General features: G+C 45.6%; 1 protein-coding gene across 4 annotated transcripts in view; it reads right to left on the bottom strand.

Annotated features, from left to right (window-relative positions):
- LOC135902333 (midasin) overlaps positions 1-21,503 on the bottom strand; it is a 369,755-nt gene that overhangs the window by 245,914 nt on the left and 102,338 nt on the right. For all 4 annotated transcript variants that reach the window (XM_065432311.1, XM_065432313.1, XM_065432314.1 and 1 more), the window contains exons 20-22: positions 18,605-18,845; positions 17,138-17,501; positions 3,010-3,319 (exon numbers count right to left, since the gene is read on the bottom strand). In XM_065432311.1, coding sequence (XP_065288383.1) covers positions 3,010-3,319; positions 17,138-17,501; positions 18,605-18,845 — 915 coding nt within the window. The remainder of the gene's footprint in view (positions 1-3,009; positions 3,320-17,137; positions 17,502-18,604; positions 18,846-21,503) is intronic.

The following is a 21,503-nucleotide window of genomic DNA, read 5'->3' as shown; positions in this document are numbered from 1 at the left end:
CATAGCTTTATATAAGCATTCTAAACAATTGAACAACATAAAAGCACATACCATTTCTAAGTGCACTTTAATGACAAAATGGGCCTACTTTCGGTTTACTGAGGCACTTATTAGTCCCAAAAATTCTCCATTAATATCTTCGTTGCCCATAAGAGCAAGCACTTTTCCACATTGTCCAAGCACTCAGAACTGCTGAGGTAGCAGCCTTCCACGTTTGTGCAGAAGCACCCGAATGGGAAGATCGCAAGCATCACGTTGAAGCAGGGGGTGCAGGATCCACATTGTTGTCCTTACTGTTCCCTTCACTAGTGTCCAGATTCACACCTTCTACAATGCAGTCCTTCTTTTGAAGCTCTCCTGTGATTGCAGCACCTTCGCCTGCGGACACAAACTTGTTGACCATGAATCTGTGGTTGTGAATCTGGATGTGAGTGAAGGGAACAATAAGGACAATAACTTAAATCCTGACTGCTCCAAACTTCGTAAGAAATGGTGACAACTCCGTTGCACTCATCAGAACACCTTACACTGTCTTCATCGGGAATGTGAAAACCAGCGCAACAGAAGCAGCTATGGACTGTTTCCTTCTTAATGTCAGCCCAGAAGGCTGTAGCAATGTCAGATTTATTTTCTGTCCACGCTCGACTCAATAATTTTCAACTTTACAGTGAATGAAAGATTCTGCTTCGTGCTAGCCATCCCACAAAAACAAAGGTAACACGTGGGAAAAGAACACAACAATACGAAAGCACAAACCTCCACAAGCCACAAATGTGCAGCAAAAGAACCTACAACAAACTCTGATTGGCTGTATAACCAAGTGCTGCAGGGCAGGCTAGGATAATTTTTTGTAGGGGGGGGCACCCAGATGCGGAGCGGTATAGCCATGTAGGCGCAGTCGGGCTAAATCACTTTTTCTGAAGTGTTGTTGGAAACTCACCTGGCCACCACACAAGAAAGCCAACTTCTGGGTCAGTTTTCGCTGTTTGAAGTTTGATATATTGTTAGTGGCTGCTAAACTTGTTCAATGTAACCCTACTTTTTTGGAATACAGTATTTTTATTGTAACTTTAGCGTGTTCAGAAATTGTTCTATATAGCTGGGCTTAACTGTATTGCAACAAACAAATTACAGCTGCTGAGTTTGCAAGGCGTATACACTTAGAACGAATTCGCTGTATGACAACACCAGTTTTGAGATATTCATTCCAAAAATGTGCAATAACATACATTGGCGTTCCAGTAATTTTGCTGCTTCAATGCATAAGGAGGCGGTCTGCCCTGTGCCTGGAATAAAGTCTTGGCATTTCTGGCAATGAATACGCTTAATATCACGAAGAGATGAACTGCTGATGGGGAGAATTGCAGAGTCTACAAAACAGGCACAGGGAGGATCAAATCTCGGTTGCATCAAAAACAGTGCATAGACTACGTATTCATTCCTATTTTCCATTAGAGATGGATGGCCAAAAGAATAATGCGATATGTTTTTCCAGGGGACAAATTCTCGGACAATCACATTTGGTGATACTATCCTTTTTGCGTGACGTAGTACACAGCACACTGTATGATTCGAGAGGTTTTGCTCAACCAGCCAATCAGCTCAACCGGTTTTGCTCAACCAACCAATCAGCGTGCACTGAGGTGATATCTTCAAAAGTGACCATCCAAGTCCCCACATTGTGCTAGCACATGTCAATTCAGTTTCTTGTGGAAATTTTTAAGAGAATCAAAGATGGCCTTTTTTTAAAAGAGATTTTAAAGTGGTGCTAGTTTACTAACATGCCCAAACTTGAGTACTTCTCGTGGACTTCACCCACCATTGACATCAACGATATCTGGAGCAAATTTTAATTACTTTCATGGCAATAATCTGGAAAAAGCTTAAAATTGTGCTCCATGGCCACTTGCTGATTTTGCAAAAGTGTACTTTTCTTAGGGAATGATTCCACTAGTGGCAAACTTCCCCCGCTACAGTGTGCTGCACAGCGCCCCACCAGCAGAGAGTTTTTGTGTCTACCATGCAAGCAGCTCACTACCGCCCACCACTGCAAGCTCGGTGCCGAGCAAGTGTCAATGATGTTGCCAGGCTTAATCAGCTCCAAAGCAAAGCCGTAGTATACAGCGCTTCAAAAAACAAGTGCTGGTGATCGCAAGATGTGTCGTTTTGTGAACACTTTATTCATAATTGCATCCATTCACACAAAAAATGAAGATAAGCTGAAGATTTGCAATATCCAGACTGCAACGTGCCTAATGTGGTCGAGCCGTCTCATATTCTGTGCACCAGCGGCCAGACGTGGTCTCCGAGTTGAACTTGCCTCATACGGCAGATTTCATTCATGCTACATATTTGAAAGTGGTCGTCGCTTGTCGCGAAACATAAAACTGAAACGAGTTTACTCTGCTGTCCGCTGTCTTGTGAAAAACAAACTGTAACCAATGTTTGTGTCATCAGTGGTGGGAACACTCTCGGGCTGGGTGGTTGGTACGGCAGCGTTGACAGACAGGCTCTCCGCTATTGTGCTGGCCGTTAATGTTGCCATTGTTCTAGAAGCAGGGAAACTGCCATTTGTCAGCAACCAACGTCCGGAAAACAACAAACAAGTCGGCTCACAACGTGCTTGTACAATTAATGTAAGCTCATTTATTTTTATTTCATTATTTTAATTTCAGAGTTTTTTATCATTTTTGCAATCGCCTGCTGGTAAGACAGCAGTACATGCAAACTTCTGCCATTAAACAGCATACTGCTGCCCTAATTTTGTATTGACAAGGCTTCGAATATAACAGACATTTTTCAATGGGTTATAACAGTCCACTGTTATGAGGATCGACTGTATATATTTCGAAACTCTGTGCAATATTAGCAAGTAAATTCAGTTTTGTTGCCAATACCGCGGTGTTAAGCATCCTGAATGCAGCAGTAGTGCAACTAATTCTGACACTAAATCTCTGTTGACCAAGCTCTCCAATATTCCCGCCCTGCAACCAGTAGAATAGAGCTTACCTGTTCCCAGGCCATCCAGAAAAGTCATCATAGCTCCGTGAACATAGGCTGCTGCTGGACTTAGGTAGCCCATGGTGCGCTTGATGAGCTCTGTCCAAGCCAATATGTCACGTGCCGTGGCTACGCAATGCCGCCCCAGGTCATCAGAGCGCAGCCAGTCCAGAAATGCTGCTATAGCGGCCCCCAGAGTACAAGAACCAAGATGTATGGTGGCGCCCAGGTTATGGTCTGCAATGGCTGCTAAGTCGGCTGATGATGCCATACCAGGACACCAGATTTCTGTGAAGCGGTTCCGCAATGCTGGTGACAACTGCAGGCAATGGTACAATATCATTAGCTGCTACATGATTAGCTCAATTATGCTCAGTTGTGCGCAGCAATCACGCTGAGCACTACTGCTATATGGAAAAGCCAGTATCAGGAATGCCACACCTACAAGTTGTTCAATAAAAGCAGAGATATTTTATTAATAAGGGTGTGCAATATTTAAAATTTTGAATACGAATCAATATGGATTCGATACAAATCAAGTAGTCCTTGCTACGGTACTATGGACAAGCTAAGCTCGTCTATGGTCATGTGGCAATGGCACGAAGATTTCAGCTCGTCTACAGGAGATAAAGGGTTGATTAAATCAGCTGGATAACGTAACCAAATTCATTCAACGTAAGTCAACTGTTGATGTGTGTGCCACATTTCAATCAGTTGTATGGTCCGTTGATTTGCCGCATCCAGAGTTGGGTTTCCGGAGTCAGTTCAGGTTTCGGTCATAGAGGGGCTGCTAAAAAGATACGGATCAGACAGCACAACGCAGAGGACAGAACACAGAGGGAAGGCAGCGGTAGTGCTCTATCTGCATAGAACAGCACATAGTCTTAAGAAAATGGCTAGCCAGGTGGACACAAAAGTGGTCTTTTCAGCGCCAGAAAAAGTAGCGAAAATATGTCGGTTAACGGACCCGTACCATAAGCCAGCTATCGGATGCTCTACGAATCATCGTAAAGCACCAGTGGGATGCGTAGAAGCTGTTGTTTATCAGCTTCCACTGTCCTGTAGGAAAAAAATACATTAAACAGACCGGAAGGTGTCTTAATGACCGGTTACGGGCACACAGACTAAATGTGAGAAATAAGCAATACAGTCATCTGTCAACTCACTGTCAGGAATGTGGCTGTGTGCCAGTGTATGGCCCTGCCGGGTTCTTGCGAAGCATTTAGATAAAGATGTGCGAGGAATTATTGAGGCTCAGGCTATCTGTCGGAATAGTGATACGTGTGTTAGTGCTCCTTCGGTTGACTCGTTAGATAAGGAGACGGCTTTTTTGGATGGTTAAAATTTGGATGAGGTGGCGCCACTGTGCATGGGTTAAATAGGTGGGTGTTTCCTGAAAATCAAGTTGTTGAAGTTAGTGCATTGTGGCGTAGCGTCCCTTCTGTCCTTGTTCGGTAGCGCTAAATACGCTTTCCAAGTCAGCTTACCAACACGCCCAACAAATGGCAATGCAGATTAAACCAACCACATACTGTTAGCAGGCTTCTGAAGAAGCCACCGGTATTTTTTGTGCCTTGTGAAATAATTAGCTGTGAACTGTTATCCAAGTTTTTAATTATTAAATTTATAGCCACAACATCCATGCAAGGTTTGTAAAGACATTTGAAAACATAACTTTCAATTGTTTGTATATGCTACTGTTCAATTCGCTGTTTTTTCCACTCTTAAAAAGAAAGCCGCTGTCTAGTGTACAAGTGGCCAACTGCGAAAACTTTTTAGTAGTTTCGCAGGCTTTCTTTCAAGCATAGAAAAGAGAGCTATGCAACCCACAAGTAACACACTGCAAACCACTGAAAGTGTCGTTTTATAATGTGCTTGCTCTACAAACTTTGTATATTCCCATTATGACTCTAACATTAATTTTAAAAATAATTAATTACTGCTAATTATGCTATTAAAGCAAAAAGAATACTGGAGGCTGCTACAGCTCAGAGCACTTATAGCATAACCACTTACAGTGCAGGATCATATAGAGGGAAATCCCATTAATTAAAAATTTCTTATTCCTCCTCCTTATTTTGAACTGACGGATAATTCGCACTGCTTCGTTGGTCCTGGCAAAGTCTAATGTACTTTAATAGAAGAACACTCACGTTAATTCGTACTTTAAAACCTGCACAACGAATAATTCAAACAAAATTTGTCACTCCCATGGACCACTTTTCAGACAAACCTGAGGCAAAGGCGAAGGTTGGATGCGTCGCTAGCTACTACATGCCGTAAAAATTATGAGGAAAGAGGTGAAGGAAGCTGAGACCGAACTGGAGCAAGCAAAGTAGTGCACACCCTTTTTTTCCATCCTGCTTAAAAGGGGCAGGAAGGTATCTGCAGCGCTTGCTTGATCACATTACCGCATGCTCACCTATGCCTCTCTCTTCCTCAACCCCTTTTTCCTAGCACATGCTCGAACACGTCATCTTCAATATGGGGCACATGGGAGGATGGTGCACATCAAGCCACCATTTTTCTCGGCCCACCTTCACAGATTTTGCCTCGCACACACAGCAAATGATGTGCAAGGCGCCATGTTATCAAACTTTGACTTTATACGACATGCACGGCGCCTATAGGGGCGCCACTGAAAGCCGCATAACGGCGGTCGTTGTAACCGCAGACAGGCCTCGCACCGGAGACGCCTGCTTCCAATGCAGGCATGACTGAAGTGTGTGCGTGCGATTTGCCGCTTGTGCGCATCTCAGATAATTACTTCTGCGGTGTCGGTGTATGCAAGGAAATCGCACTGTACAATAGTGGACATGTGACTTCACAGCTGTCTGGGATAACATTATCTCCTTACGTACCAAGTATTTGCAGCAGATGAGCATCACGAGCTTGCCTACAAAGTGGAGCTCATCGCCACTATGCTGCTTTCATTACAACGCTCCGGCCGGTAATGGCTTCATTGGTTGGCCCGTGAACCAACATTTTTTATGCACACACTTGCTTCGTTTACATGCTGTGTATTTTTGCAGTAGGTTGAGAGAGCGCTGTCGCGCCTGCAAATGTATGATTTGTACAGGTGTGGCCACGTGAGAAGCCAGCGACGGTAAAGCTTGCAAACAAGCACTATTAGCTTGAACAAAATAGCACGTATAGGACTCCGGCAATAAATAAGGGTTGATTGTTTTTATGCTTTCGTTTAACCACTGTCTGCACAGCATGGATTTCAGATGTTCCATCGTTATTCAAGCAAAGGGTTTCAATGATTTCACAGGAGCATGTAAGTGAGCTGTCAGAAGATGCCATAGCTGAAAATTTGCCTGCATGGTCAGTCAAGAGCATATTACTTCTATATTTTATGTTATTTTTCTGTGTCACCGCCATTTTTCCTAGTACCACCCTCACACCCAAATACAGAATTAAACCGCATGTTGTATTGTCTGTTGTTGTACCCCAAGTCTAAATAGCCAATGCAGCACTTTTTAATTAGTTATAAGAGTACGTTGACACAATATCAACAGTTTGAAAGCAAATACAAAACATGGCATTAAATAATTATTGCAAACCACGTGCGACACTGGAATCATTTTCAAAGCAGAGACACGATAATGAAGCAGCATGAACATATATTGACCCATTTCATGCAAAAGAAGAAAAAGAGAACAAGCACTCGCTAGCCCCACTAGAAAGTAAAGAAAGCAAAGAAACATGAAGGTTTCAGAATTGACCACAAACCATGACACAGCTGGGGTAAAGTGAATCTGCATTAGTTGTATACATCAGGGCTTTGAAGTTAAGGCGTTTCTCATTACAGCAAAGTGATATTAAGAGGCATTCGAAACGAGGTTGAATGCCCTGTCAAAAGCCTTTAATGCCCACAGGCGCCAGGTTGTCCAGTCAACATGCAGATAGCTGAGGAGAGCGTACACTGAACGTTCTACGGCGCAGCTCGCATTTCAGTGCCATCAATACGTAGAGCAACAGCCGATTCCGTGCAACCCATGGGAGATTGCGTGACACTTTTCTTGAAGGTGCTATCACGTGATTTTTAATACGGAGCCCTTTGTTCAAAGCGTCTAAACACAATGAGCACTTCAAAGCTTCACAATGTTAACCATTCGCCATGTTCTATGCCAGTGCCCACAGTACAGTGTGAAGAAACAATCGTTTTCTGTCAAGCTGAACCAGTTGGATGACCAGCCTCTGTTGGAAGAAAGAATTTTACAACATCTACATGACTTAACATCGCATCAGAAGGCAGTGCAAGAACTACTGCGCTTCTCGAGATCGACCGGCCTGTGTGAACGCCTGTGATTGGAATGCTTTTTCTGTTACCTGTTTTTTTTTCAAATTCTTTTTTTTACTTTCTTTTTTTCTCCTCTCGCTTTTTGTCATTTTTACAAACCCTATATGCCCTACCCCAGTGCAGGGTAGAAAACCAGAAACTCGCCTCTGGCTAACCTCCCAGCCTTTCCCCCCTCTCTCTCTCTCTCTCCCCACAACTTCGCTTCGTATTCTCTGACTTAGCTTTTCATATCTTTGCTTTTTTTTTAAGGAAGGCATCCCGTCTCATTAGTAACGACAACCTAATGTTTATTGTACCTTCTGGACTGTAGACGAGGCGACAAAGTTTAAACGACCCGCTGTGGTTGCTTAGTAGCTACGGTGTTGGGCCGCTAAGCAAGAGGTCGCAGGATCAAATCCCGGCCCCGGTGGCGGCATTTCGCTGTGGGAGAAATGCTAAAACACCTATATATTTAGATTTAGGTGCCCCTTAAACACCCGAAGTGGTCCAAATTTTCGAGTCCCCCACTACTGCGTGCCTCATAATTAGATCGTGGTTTTGGTGCGTAAAACTCCATAATCTAATAACCTAATGTAAGTTTAACCTTTTGAGGGTCGATGACGTAAATATACAGCACTGCGAACAAGTCCAAAAATGGTCGATACCGTACATTTACGGCGATGTCCGTACGTTAACAAAGCGCGCCAATTTCCTAACTTTTTATTTTCTGTCATGTGCTGCCACTATGTGGGAATACAGGGAATTTTCTTTGCGCGCCTCCCTCTATAGGTTTTCGTTGCATGGTTTATTTCAGAGCTAGTTTGCTCCCGTGTGTCTATATACTACCGCTCGCGCATTGGCGCGCGTGCGGGTGGGCGGCAGTTTGGGTTTTGTTCCACGGGCGGTTTCGGCTTCTTTCGCTTGCAAAACTGAAGGCTACCTGGTTACTAATTGCTCAAAGGGCGATCACTTGTTTCTCGCTCGTTTAGTGCTCACAGGGCTGCACATAGGAAGGATGCCACCGTGCATGCGTTTCTGGTGCTTTTTTTTTTTTACACTCGCGAATACTAATTGCCTCTGGTTGGCGATAAGATGAAGATTAGCGGAAGTTTGTCACCTCGTTTTGTTTTTTTGACGGGCACACAACTACACAGTTTTCTTGAGTTTGTGCACCTATGCAGTTCGGTTACGCTATGGATGTAAATATTATTGCAAGAGCAGGAACATTTGACACTTGCGAGATATTCTCGTGTGCGCATTTTCAAAGCTATGAAATATGTTTATAACAATGCACTAAATTTTTAATTCTTACAAGGTTTTTTTTATTGTTGTTATTCATGAATGAAGAGTACATATCTACCAGCACAAAATGATTTTTTCTCCCTTTACAGTCACCCTAGAAAAATTACGGTAAATTTTTTTCGAAATAATTCCTAAAGAGAATTGGAATCTGCAATAAAAAAAAAGACCCTGGGCGGTTGCATATGGCGAAAAAAATCGACCCTCAAGTAAACGTGAAAGTGTTTACTAAAGGCGTGACGACATCACGAAAAAAATAAAAACATAGTAATCACTCTAAACTGCAGTAAACAAAGCGTGATTGCTTATCTTGTCCGTCAAACAACCGCGATACACTGCCACCGTCACTCTTGCTAGTGAAGCAGCACTGGCAACTAAGTGGGTGCCTGGCAATTTTTTTTACGTCTTAAAGCCCCCAACTAGACAAAGTTGTTTGAAGACATCGTGGAAGGCTGACAGAAGCGTTAAATCATGATAAGAATGCAAACATGACAGCTCACACATAGGCGCAGACGGGAACAGTGCTCGCCCGAGCCCGCCTACGCTTCACAGACTTGGCGAGAGGCTGCGTTGTCGGAGTTCTGCGCATGGTGTATACAGAACCCAGGCTTCTTTTGGCACATATTGTAGGGTGCTCACAGATAAAAGATCTGACTTTTTCAATGCAAGCCCAGTGATACTTTTGGTTTTGTGCGCTGTACTCCACAAGTGATCACAAGTGATCCACGAAGTTCAGTGATCGGGCACTATACTTAAAGGGGATCTCCTTATTTCGAACTCCGTTTTATTTGAATAAATTTCCAGTCCTCGCTGGAGTTCGAATTAATGAGATTCTACTGTAGAATGCAGTCATTCCTGATTCGCGTTTATCTTCCCATAGAACTCAATGTATATACATACTGCTTATAGTGCAGCCACGCGAGGCGAAATACTGGTTATATTCCGGTTGCCGGGAAATCTCGAAGACAAGCGAAGCAATGAGCATGCTTCTCAACAAAGTGTGCCGGCTGAGGGGACAGCGACGAGGGCAATGTGGAGGAGGAGGAGGTGATGCGGATCGAGCGAGCAAAGAAGGAACAGATGGAAAAAAAAGATATGATGGTAGCGTGATCGCTTAGTGGGCGCGCAGACAAGGCAACAAAGATGCCTTTTGCTCCAGTCGCTTGTCAGTGGCGCATAGCTCACATGGAATGTCTGTGCATTGCTGCTTTTTGGCTCTTCTGTTGGTGTGCGAAAAGCAAATACGGTCACCGACTGAATTTTTTTGAACACAGATAAACTCATAAAATGTCTGAACTATCGAACAGGCCAGAAAAAAAATTTTTCATGGTAAAATTAATTTGTTGTTTTTTACAACTCCAGCACCAGAGAAAAATCAATCGAGGCCATGCCCATCCAATGTGCATCGTCACAAAGTTCAGTTATCGCATATGTAACCTTGACTCCACGGTGTTGTCTAAACTGTGTTCCAAAATTATTCAGTTTGGAATGTTGTCCTTAAGTATATGCATCTGCAGCTGGAATCTTCATCTATGTAGCTTTTCTAACTCCCTCTAATGTATTCAAAACCATGCATCTAGATTTATTTATAATGAATACTCCTACTACAGCAGTGTGTCTCACATAAAACTTCGAGATAATCTGCACGACTTAAATGTAAGATGCAAATTGCAAGGCTGCAGATGTTTAATAAATTTTATTACTAAACTACTACAGTCGAACCCGGCTATATCGAACTCGCAAAAAAACGCCTATCAGTTCGATATAGAGCATAATTCGATATAAGCCTGCTAAATAATTGGATGCCATAAAAGCACATACCATTTATGAAATCACTTTATTGATGAAACTAGCTTCGTTTCGCACGAAATAGACCTGCATTTTCTTCTGCTTGGGCAATTTCGCTGCGTGCGAGGCACGCACTTCCCCACGTTGTCTAAGGAGTCGGAGCAGCTGAGGCCGCAACATTCCGCCTTCGCGCAGAAGCACCGGACTAGTGCGAGCGCACCAATCGCTTCGGAGGATGTGGGCCAAAGACGGTCGTTGCTTTCCTCGTTGTGCCCATTTTCACTTGTGCTCGGCACGATGCCGGCAATGTAGTCTTTGTTTCCGGGCTCTCCTGTGGTCGCAACACCATCATTTGCGCTCACAAACTCGTCCACCGTTGATTTGTCAACAGCTTCCGGAAATTCTGACACCTCGCTCCAAACTTCGGCAACGACAACGGCTTCATCGCATTAATCAGAATTTACAGTCATCACCGAGCACGCGGAAGTCGGTACGGCTTAAGCAATTTCGGATGAACCACTCGTACACGGCCGCGCGTACGCGTTGGGCGCCACAGGCACCGGGTCGTGAGTTCAGCCGCTTTAGCCCTAATCTCCCCCTTATTCTTCAAGATCGTGCTGAGAGTGCTCCTCGAAATCTTGCACGCTGCGGGGACATCCGACTTGTCACCGCGTTCGACCCGGTTTATTATTTCGAGCTTCACGATGAAAGGCGAATTCTGCCGCCTCATCACGCCAACACTGCGGGAGAACGCGCACACAATGAATCAGATAAGCAGCGAGACAACTAGCACTTTCGCCACCTTGCACGACGAGGGCACAAGAGCCTCTGATTGGCTGTCGGAGCAAGCGCTGCGGGCGGACGGGCCAGGATCATTTTTTTGTAGGGTGGTGTCGGCGGCTCCGAGGTAGCGCAGTCACGTAGGGAGAGCGGTTGGATGGAGCCGCGCCGCCGGGTTTTCCCTTCACCGCGAGGGAAAGCCAACTTCCGGGGGCACTTTTCGCCGTTTGACGTTCGATATATAGGGAGTCGCTACTAGTTTTGTTCGATGTATGCGTAATTTTTGCTATATATACTCATTGTAACTATACCGTGTCCAGAAATTGTTCGATATATGGAATAATTCGATGTAAACGGGTTCGATATAGTCGGGTTCGACTGTACTAGTCAACCTAAAATCTTGTCTATACATCATCACTCTTCACGCGTCAGTCACCAGAAAGCTCTATATCCTCCACTCGCACGTACTTTACATCTCCCAGTCCTTTTTTGTCCAGAATGCAAGGGACTGGAATGATCTGCTGGATGAAGCCGTGTACCACTGCAGAACAGCGCACTCCAAGGCCACTATCGAAGGCATCTTTTTTTATTAGCCAGCACACCCCTCATGTAATACCCTTACAGGGGCATTTGAGGAATTAATACAATCTTTTGCTATATGCATTTGCAGTTACCATAGTTTGGTAGTTGGCAGCTGATCGTTAGCCCTTGAGCCCCGCTTCACGCATGCTGCCATCAGTGCAGTCTGTGCACGTGATCTCGGGCCAGATCAATGTGTATTAACCTATAGGTATGAACATACAGGGTGATCATTTTTGTTTTATGGAATTTTTAAAAACCGCTTCTGGCAGACACCATAATTCTTGTCCTTGAGACGGATTATTTCAAGAGGCGGACATTATTAACACAAGAAATCAAAGCACATTCAGCTAATCAACATAAATTAATTAGCTTAATCCCTTTATGACATATTCAAATTAATAAATTGGAAGCCAGTGAGCTTGCTGACATATCCACTTGAAATGAATTTCCAGGAAGGCACCAGTTTCGATATATTATTTGCAGCATGACCAGGTGCATCCAAATTCCTTACTTCAAAATGGTAAATGAAGCAGACTTAAAAAGGGGAAAAATGCGAAAAAGCATTTATTTAGCTGAACTTAATAGAAAACCATTTTCAAGTGGTACTCTTGCTTGGTTTCATAGAGTCCATGATGGATATTTGGCGCTTCTGTGCAAATCAGCGAGCAGCTACGAACGATGTCATCTCACCTAATGACTTTATAAATCGTTCTGTGCCTTCGTGCTGCTCGAATAAGTTCACTAGGGAGTTAAAGCAGGCACCTGGCACCTCACAGGTTATTGGTGCAGGCTTTGAGCTAGTGAAAGTACGAAGGAGCGTGCTGAATGTGCGGCAAAGCAATGCAACTTAGAGGAAAGTCTAGTGGCAACAAGCGGAGTGGGGAAGGAGAAACGAGGCGAAGCATCATGGAGGAGGAAGGTAGGTGGAGGCACGCTGGGTTGACCTCCTCTGGCAGTTGCTACAAGTTTTGTTTACAAAATGGACGTAGCAGGTTCGTTTCGTGATAACATCGTCCACGTACGCCGTACACTGTGTGTGCGAGTGAAAGCGTGCGACAGTGAGCCAACGATGATGGCTCAAGCTCGCATGCGCAAATGAGGAAATGGGGGGGGGGGGGGGAGCGCGCCATCTTCCGTAGCACCATAGCACTGAGGGGAAAGAAGGGGGGTGTTGTACTACAGCCACTTCGGCTTTATCTTGAACACGACTTGCTTTGGGGGCACAGTCCAGGTGGGCCAATGGCTCGTAGCTTTGCGTGCGCTGCGTTCTCGCCGCTCAGTTTATGTTGAAGCGATAGATAGCGTGAAGGTCACTTCACTAGCTGCTGCTGCAGCTGGTGCGATTCCTCACGCCAGCATTCTGACAGTGAGCGTCCGCGGTCATCAAGGGTGATGTGTTCATGTTTGCCTGTGCGCACTTACACTGTGCTTGTTAATTTAGTAGCAGGCGAATGTTTACAAGGGGACATTCAACTCCGGCGGCTGCTGCGTATGGCACGGCCTCGTGAGCCTTGTCTTGAATACAACCTGCGATGTGGACAGCCTAGGCGCACGGAGGGCCGATAGCTTTGTATGCGCAACAGTGCCCATGCGCTTGCACGTCACCCGCATTCATGAAGTGAAATGTCACTGACTCCTTTTGTTTTCTCACGTTTTCGCCTCTGTCCATGGGCGATGTGCAGCCATTGAGCAGGGTGCCTCAATGTGCGCACCCCCGGTCGCGGCACATCGAGGCACCCAATCCTCCAGGATCAGTAGCGGTAGCATGTTCATCTTAACCAACGAGCACGTCTGAGGCAGTTTGTCTTAAGCTGATTTTTTTTGCATTGAGTCTAGGCGAAACCAAACAAACGTTCTCATGTTGTTTGTTACATGCAAGAATTTGGCTTAACCAAGTTCGCCTTAACGAGAGTCCCCTGTACATGGGCATTCCAGTTACTTTTGTGCTTCAATGCATAAAAGAGCGTTTTGTTAAAGAAGTAATTAGAACAACAGTGCATTTTTTTGGCAACTTTTATGGTGCACATCTCCAAACTGACATCATTATGGAAATTAACTGCACGTGGATGCACCTTGCAAACTAACCGGCTATAATTAATTAATTGCAATATGTGCCATAATGTAATTAATACAAAAATAATTAGTCAATTTTTGTTTATTAGTTGAATATATTGTGACACACTGACGAAGAAGATGTTTTAATTATCGGCGGAAGAAGACGATGTTCTGGTCTTCGCGCACTGTCTAGCATCTTGTCAGCTGATATAATTATTGTAAATATTCTGTAAATACACATCTGACTGTTTTTAACCCCGTAACATTTTTGGTGCAGGTTGCGGGATCCTTATTAAGACAGATTTACGCACCGGGCGCTCCTTGGCTGCATCTACAATGCCAGCTCAAGGCGAGGATGCTTCGGGCCCGTCGGCACCCACGCCCACTGTCATTCTAGCACAACCCCGCAACCCAGGAACCTTTTCTGGCACCAACGACACTGATCTTGAAGACTGGCTTCAACTATATGAGCGGGTGAGCGCCAGCAACAACTGAGACCAGAACATCATGCTCGCTAATCTGCTATTTTACCTCATGGGCACGGCACGCGTCTGGTTTCAGACCCAGGAGGAGGAACTTACCAGCTGGGACATTTGTAAACAGAAACTCAAAGATTTGTTTGGCAAGACTGTTGGACGTCAGCGTGCCGCCCAAAAAGACCTCGCTTCGCGTGTCCAGACGTGCACTGAATCCTATCTCGCGTAAATCCAGGACATGCTCGCTATGTGCCGCAAAGTGGATCTGAAGATGTCCGAACCTGATAAGGTTGCACATGTCATTAAGGGCATAGCAGATGATGCCTTCCATCTCCTTGTCTTCAAGAATTCTTCCACTGTGCAAGCCATCATTACTGTATGCCGGCGGTTTGAAGAAGCCAAGAGTCGCCGCGTTGCCCAGCCTTTCTCCCGCCTTCCCAACACGGCTGCTACGTCCACCTGCGAAGACCTCCACACCTAATCGCTCTGATGACATCCTCCATGTCATCCGGCGTGAAATAGAAGCCGCATCTCCTGTCACGACCCCAACCCATGGCCCCGACAATTGCCAGGCGACCGTCTCATTGAAACGACGCAAAAAGCCGACCACACTCCCTGCTGGTCGCCTTCAACCACTTGACGTACCATCAGAACCATTCTTCCGTGTAGGTGTTGGTCTTTTAGGCCCTTGTCCTACGTCTGCTTTGGGATACAAGTGGATTGCTGTAGCAACAGACTACGCAACCCGATATGCAATCGCACGGGCCCTTCCAACAAGCTGTGCACCCGATGTCGCCGACTTCCTCCTAGAAAACGTCATCCTTCACCATGGCGCCCCTCGACAGCTCCTCACCGACCGAGGCCGTTACTTTCTTTCCAAAGTTGTCAATGACATTCTACACTCTAGCGTGACTAAACAAAACTTGCTACTGCTTACCATCCACAAACGAACGGTCTAACCGAGTGCCATAACCGCACCCTTACTGACATGCTGTCCATGTTGTGGGAATGCGCGACCCTCGCGCCTCCCCTGATGTTTTTCCCGCATAGCGCGTCTCCTGTAGTGCGGCTTCGCCGCGCACGCGGCGTCGGAGTGGTACAAGCGTGGTGCAAGAGATGGCGCGAGCGTCGCGCCGCTACACGGTTACTTGGATTCGGGAAAGACAAGGCGCGCTCTCTTGGGTTCGAGACAGCAGGCGGGACGGACGTGCCGTGCCGCACGTGCAGCGACCCTCTTTCCCGGCGGGTCGGCGCACGGTGGGGGACGACTCCCGCGTGCGCGCCGACCCATGCTTCTGCGAGACCGCCTCGCGTGGCCACCTTCGAACGCACCACCGTTGGCGTGACCGAACACGCGAACGACCAGGCGTTGGGATCCAGCATGGGACGAACATATTCGCTCGCGAGGTCGCGGTGAGTTGGACTTCTAGATTTGTCGCGCGCCCATCGGCATGTTTTGTCGATAGCAACTCGGCTAGCTGGCACTGATCTATGAAAGGTGCAATAAATGCCCTTGTGATTGTTTGCACTACTGTGTTGTCGTTCCTTTGTCCCAAGAGTACGGTGTGAGAATCCCATATCAGACCCCACAATGTATATCTCCGATAACCATCGCGACTGGGACGTTGCGCTGCCGTTCGTTACTTTCGCCTATAATTCGTCTTGCCATGATACCGCAGGCTTCTCTCCATTCTTCCTCTTGTTTGGCTGCGACCCTACGTTACCTTTCGACACCGTTCTGCCTGCTAGTCTGAATTCTACATCCGAGTACGCCCGTGAAGCCATCCTCAAAGCACAAGAAGCACGCCATATTGCCCGACGTCGACTTGTGGAGTCGCAGGACAATCAGCGGCGCTTATATGACGCCCACCATCGTGATGTCCATTACACACCGGGCGCCCTGGTTCTCCTTTGGTCGCCGTCGCGACATGTTGGCCTCTCGAAGTTACTTTCACGCTACTCCGGCCCTTACCGTGTCTTGCGTCAAGTAACTGACGTCACCTACGAAATCGCCCCTCTTGAGCCAACCATGGCTCAGCAATGCCCCGACATGGTCCACGTCGCGCGTCTTAAGTTGTATCACTCGCCCGCCTCCTAACCAGCACCGAGCCGGTGCCTCAGCCGCTGGGGGTCATGTGACACGCTGACGAAGAAGATGTTTTAATCATCAGCGGAAGAAGACGATGTTCTGGTCTTCACGCGCTGTCTACCATCTTGTCAGCTGATATAATTATTGTAAATATTCTGTAAATACACGTCTGACTGTTTTTAACCCTGTAGCAATATGTCTCGATTTCTCGTGCAAGTAATGTTCGCTTCTCTGAATAACCCAGCTCAAGGACTAGAATTATGTTATCTGCAAAAGGCTACCTGCAACGGCATGCAGACTGAAACTCCCGCCAGATAGGCCTAACCAGCACCGTCTCGGCGGCAGATAAAGTTGTAGTTTGAAGTGGAGTCAACGAGATGTCTCACAGTGGCTGTTTGCTACTTGGAAAGCAGGGAAGCCACATCACCACTGAAGATCAGGGCACATCCTAGTCATATGTTTCGATCCCCTGGACACAAAGGGTTGCTTGGCCTACAAGCTTTGCATGTGCATAGCCTTTGAAAAATGGTCTTTCGATTATAATGAGACCCTGCTTACAGTGCGGAAATTTGTGACTCTGGCAACTTATGTTACAAGTGGTCTATGCTGTAACACCATACACTTGATTTCATCTACACAGAAGGTGTCAATTTTTCTTTCTTTCTTCTTTTTTATATACTTAGTCTGTGTTAGCTAGTACACCTTGCCTAGTGCGAGACCTGTTCATGTCAACCTGCAATCTGCAACAGCAGTGTTCCACATTGGGGCCTAAAGAGTTCTCACCTCTCGTTTGCCAAAGTCGCCTCCTGGATTCATGGTCGCCAAGAGACGAAACCCTGGGCTGGCCACCAGCTCGCGCCCACAGTCTGGTAGCAGCAGGGTGCGCTCGGGCTCCAGCAGGCTGTTCAGACGCTCCAACACGGCATCTTCAGCGAGGGAGATCTCATCAATCAGAAAGGGTTCACCACCATGCATTGCCTCTACCAGGGGGCCGTCCACCCACTGGAAAAGGGGGCCCTCTGGCTCCCTGCCTGGTCGCAGGCTTCCCAGCAAGTCGCCCGCCTCTGAGTGTAGGTGACAGCTTACAGTACGAAGCTGCTGTCCTCCTAGCAGGGCCAGCAACTGACAGATTGTCGTCTTACCACACCTGACAAAAAAAAAAGCAGGTGAGACAAAAGGCTTGGGGGAACAGATGGGACATATGAACAGCAGCAGTTTCCACATGATGGTTCAAAGACCCTCCAGTGTTCTCAATGGCCACTACTTCATGCGAAAACCTCGAGACTATCCCGTACTTTCTACAGCCACTAAAAAGGCTATATGATCTCTCACACATGTTCATGAAAGTGTGAACTGCACCGGTGTTTGTCTTCGTAATTCTTATGCTTTCTTCCATTGTTTGAGCTGTTTGTTCAGCCAAAGGAATTAATTCAGTGGAAGTCCGCAAAATGAAGCACGACGCAATGAATGAAACCCTGCATTAATTCCCCTGAAAAGAAAGGATCGCACGAGGAATTAAATGGACTGCACAGAATTCAAGACAAGGACGCAGTAAGGCACACAAACAGGCGCTAACTTTCAACTATAAGTTTATTCTTCGTTGCTCGTCAATATATGTCTTTAGTTGAACATATGTGAAACGTGCAATCACATTGTCTCGCAGTATGAACCTCGCAGATTTCCTCACAGTATGAACCAACTCGGCCAACAACAAGTGTTAAAGAAAGCATCTCATCTGCAGCTGAATTCATCCTACTCTTTGGCTTACTTTGATATGAGCAAATATGTGCCTTCTCCACAGCCTAATGCATTTGAGGAGCAGTTGACCGAGCACCACAACTGAACTGACTATTCAAATTGAGTCATACAAGAATATTCAATTTAAATTTTCAATAAAATACATCAGTGGCTATTTCTTTACTATTTTATTAAATTCTACACCCTTTTCAACTGTGCCTCACCTTCACTTTCACCAGTGCACCAATATGTCCCTAAACATTTATCACTGAAAACTAGTAGTAAGAAGAATGCCCTGGCATGAAAACTAACACCATGAGCACATCAACAATGAAGGTGCACAACATTAGCAGAGCAACATAAACAGAATCCATACTTTCTCAATTTAACAAATTGCGCTTTGTTTTTCTAGTTTCTTCTAACATGAATAAAAAGGCATAATACCTGGAAAAGACAGTGCAACAAATGGCATAAAATGAGATGCTCAAGAATAGGAAACAGCTAGCTGCTTACCCTGTGTCTCCTACCAACAGGACAGGTTCATCAAACTGAAGTGCCCTCTGCAGCAAGTATGCCATGCGTCGAGCATCAGCTGTCCACACAAGATGCTTGAATCCCTCAGGAGCAACTGTGCATGGCACCCTAGAGAACAGCTTCTCCGGATCCACTTGCCGCTTTAGCTTTTTGCTCAGCACCTCTGCCACAAGCTGTGCCTCTTGGGGGCGGCGAACTCGTCCAGCCAACAGGGCATATCCTAACGGAAGGCAACAGCAACACTGAAATTTCACAGCGAAACTGCAGAGCAAAAAGAAATACACTCACAAGAAAATGCCAGCACAGAAAGCTTACGCACTCAGTGCAGGCAAATTGAAAGTAAACCATGTAGGATACAGAGGGCATTGCGCAGAAAATGTCCCTAATAACACGTCAGCAGGACCCGATGAAATCCCAATACAGCTAATCAAAAACCTCGGTCCAAAGAGCAAGGCACTGCTGAGATTAATGTCGTGGAGCAAGTGATTAACAAACAAAATGCCAGTTGAACAGCATGAAAGCAAGATCAACGTCATATACAAAGGCAAAAGTGGTAATTGCAGTAACATTGATGATATATAGAATGGCAATGTAAGCCATAGAATTAGAACTGTCGAAGTGGGTGGAGAAAAATGATGTACTGGGGGAACTACAGAATAGGTTCACACCAGGCAGATGCTTAGAGGATACATGTTTGTACTAACTCATGCATTGAGATTTCAGTAGCTCAGAGTAGACCTTTATGGATAGCATTTCTAGATACTCGGGGAGCCTACGACAATGTAGACAGGGAATTGTTATGGGATATTCTCAAGTACGAAAGCATAATGACAATTTCGTCAAGCTGCTGAGGGAGATAAATGAGGGGCGTTTATGACAAAGTTCGTATTATTGGCATGAAGGAACAGAGACCAAGAAATGAAATGTGAGTGAAAGTTTATTCCTTCCCTACATAATCACCACCCAAGGTCACGCACTTCTGCCAATGATGGATGAGCTGCCGCAGGCCATCGCAGTAGAACTCCTCATTTTGAGAGTTCAGGAAGTGCTCAACTTGAGTGATCACTTCTCTGTCATACCGAAACTGTTTCCCGTGCACTGCGCTCTTCATGCGAGGGAAGAGGAAGAAGTCACTTGGTGCGAGGTCGGGTGAATATGGTGGGTGGGGAAGAATTTCACAGCCGAAGGAGGCTGCATGTGTCACTGTAAACTGTGCTGAGTGAGCCGGTGCATTGTCATGGAGCAGACAGATGACTTTCGTGAGCTTTCTACTGCGCTTTGCCTTGATAGCACTTCTTACTCAATTTGGTGAGACTCACAATATTACATTCCTGTAATAGTATTACCTTTGTGAGCATAATCTGTGAGAACACCATGACAGTCCCAGATAATGCTCAGCATGACCTTGCCTGATGATGGCAAAGCCTTTGCCTTTTTGGCGCGGGTGAGTTTCTGTGCTTCAATTGTTTGATTTGCAGTTTAGTTTCCGGGTCATAACTGTACACCCAACACTCATCCATGGTTATCAGGCAGTCAAAAAAGTTGCTGGAGTCACTCTTGCGAAGCTTCAACATTTTTGCAGCTGCTTCCCCCTGAAAATCTTTTTTGCAGTGGCGTCAGCAAATGCGGAACTCAACATGCAGCAACTTTCGTCATGTGCAGGTTGTTGTGAAGTATGCTGTGCACAAAACCTGCACGCATGATAACCCAGTCTACTAATTCTTCAACAGCTATCCACCGGTAAGCGAGCAATAGAGCCTCCACTTGCACAGCAATCTGTGGTTCACCATCGAGCGACAGGCAGCCACTTCATTCCTCGTCGTCCAGGCATGTTTGATGCACTGAAATCGTCTGCACCATTTGACAAGAGCATCGTAAGTTTGGGCATTGCCACCGTACACCACCCCCAACCCCCCCCCATCAGCTTAGCATGAATCTTCTGGTATCTTGTTCCTTCAAATACAGAAAGCAGATCACTGCATGTGTTTCAACTTTCCCTATCGGCACTGCCACTTTTGTTTTGGTGCCCTAGCAGTGTTGCGCGGTACTATACAGAGCACAAGTTTTACACTGCACTAAAAGTAGACAGATGCACACTCATTCTGATGCCTATGGTGTAAACCTTTTATAAATTTATGGCAGTGATAATACAGACATTATGAAAGACCCTCGTATAGAGACAACCAAGCACAATTTGTATGGGAAGGCCAAAAATGTAATGAAGTGGCATAAATACACCAAGGACTCAAGCAAGTATGTCCTCTTTCTTCAATTTTGTTCACGCCTGATGTTAAAGGCATAGAAAGACTGGAAAACAGTGAATTAGGGTTTGGTTTATCCTACATGCATAATGGACAAATGGTGCAACAGAAGGTCCATGAACTGATGTATGCGGACAACACAGTGCTACTAGTGGACAAGAGATTTACAGACACTTGCGAATATCTGTGGCAATGCAGCGACAAATCTAGCCCTTAAGTTTAGTACAGAGAAATCGGAAATTATTATCTTTAATAAAAAGATGAGTAATTACGTGCTGTCAATTCAACAGCAAGCCATATCCACAGTCAAGCAATATAAATAGCTCGGCATATACATAAACAAAGAAAAAACTTACTCAAGCACCCACCAAGACAATCCAAAAATAAAGGGGAAGCGGAATGCAGCAATAAGGAAATATAGAGCACTTTGGGGCAACAATAAGCATGAAGTGGCACATAAAATCTGGAAAGGAGAAATGATGTTAGCATTAACGTTCACAAATGCCATTCTATGCTTAAAATAGTATACATTGTGCGGGTTGGAACTAACCAAAAATCATCAGGCCGGTTGGCTTTGGGGGCTAGCCCACGGCAAAATGACAAATGAGGCAGTGCAA

Source organism: Dermacentor albipictus, chromosome 5 (genome assembly GCF_038994185.2).
Source record: "Dermacentor albipictus isolate Rhodes 1998 colony chromosome 5, USDA_Dalb.pri_finalv2, whole genome shotgun sequence".
NCBI classification, from domain to species: Eukaryota; Metazoa; Arthropoda; class Arachnida; order Ixodida; family Ixodidae; genus Dermacentor; species Dermacentor albipictus.
Note: the sequence above shows the minus strand (reverse complement) of the source record. Positions and strands in the feature narration are given on the sequence as shown.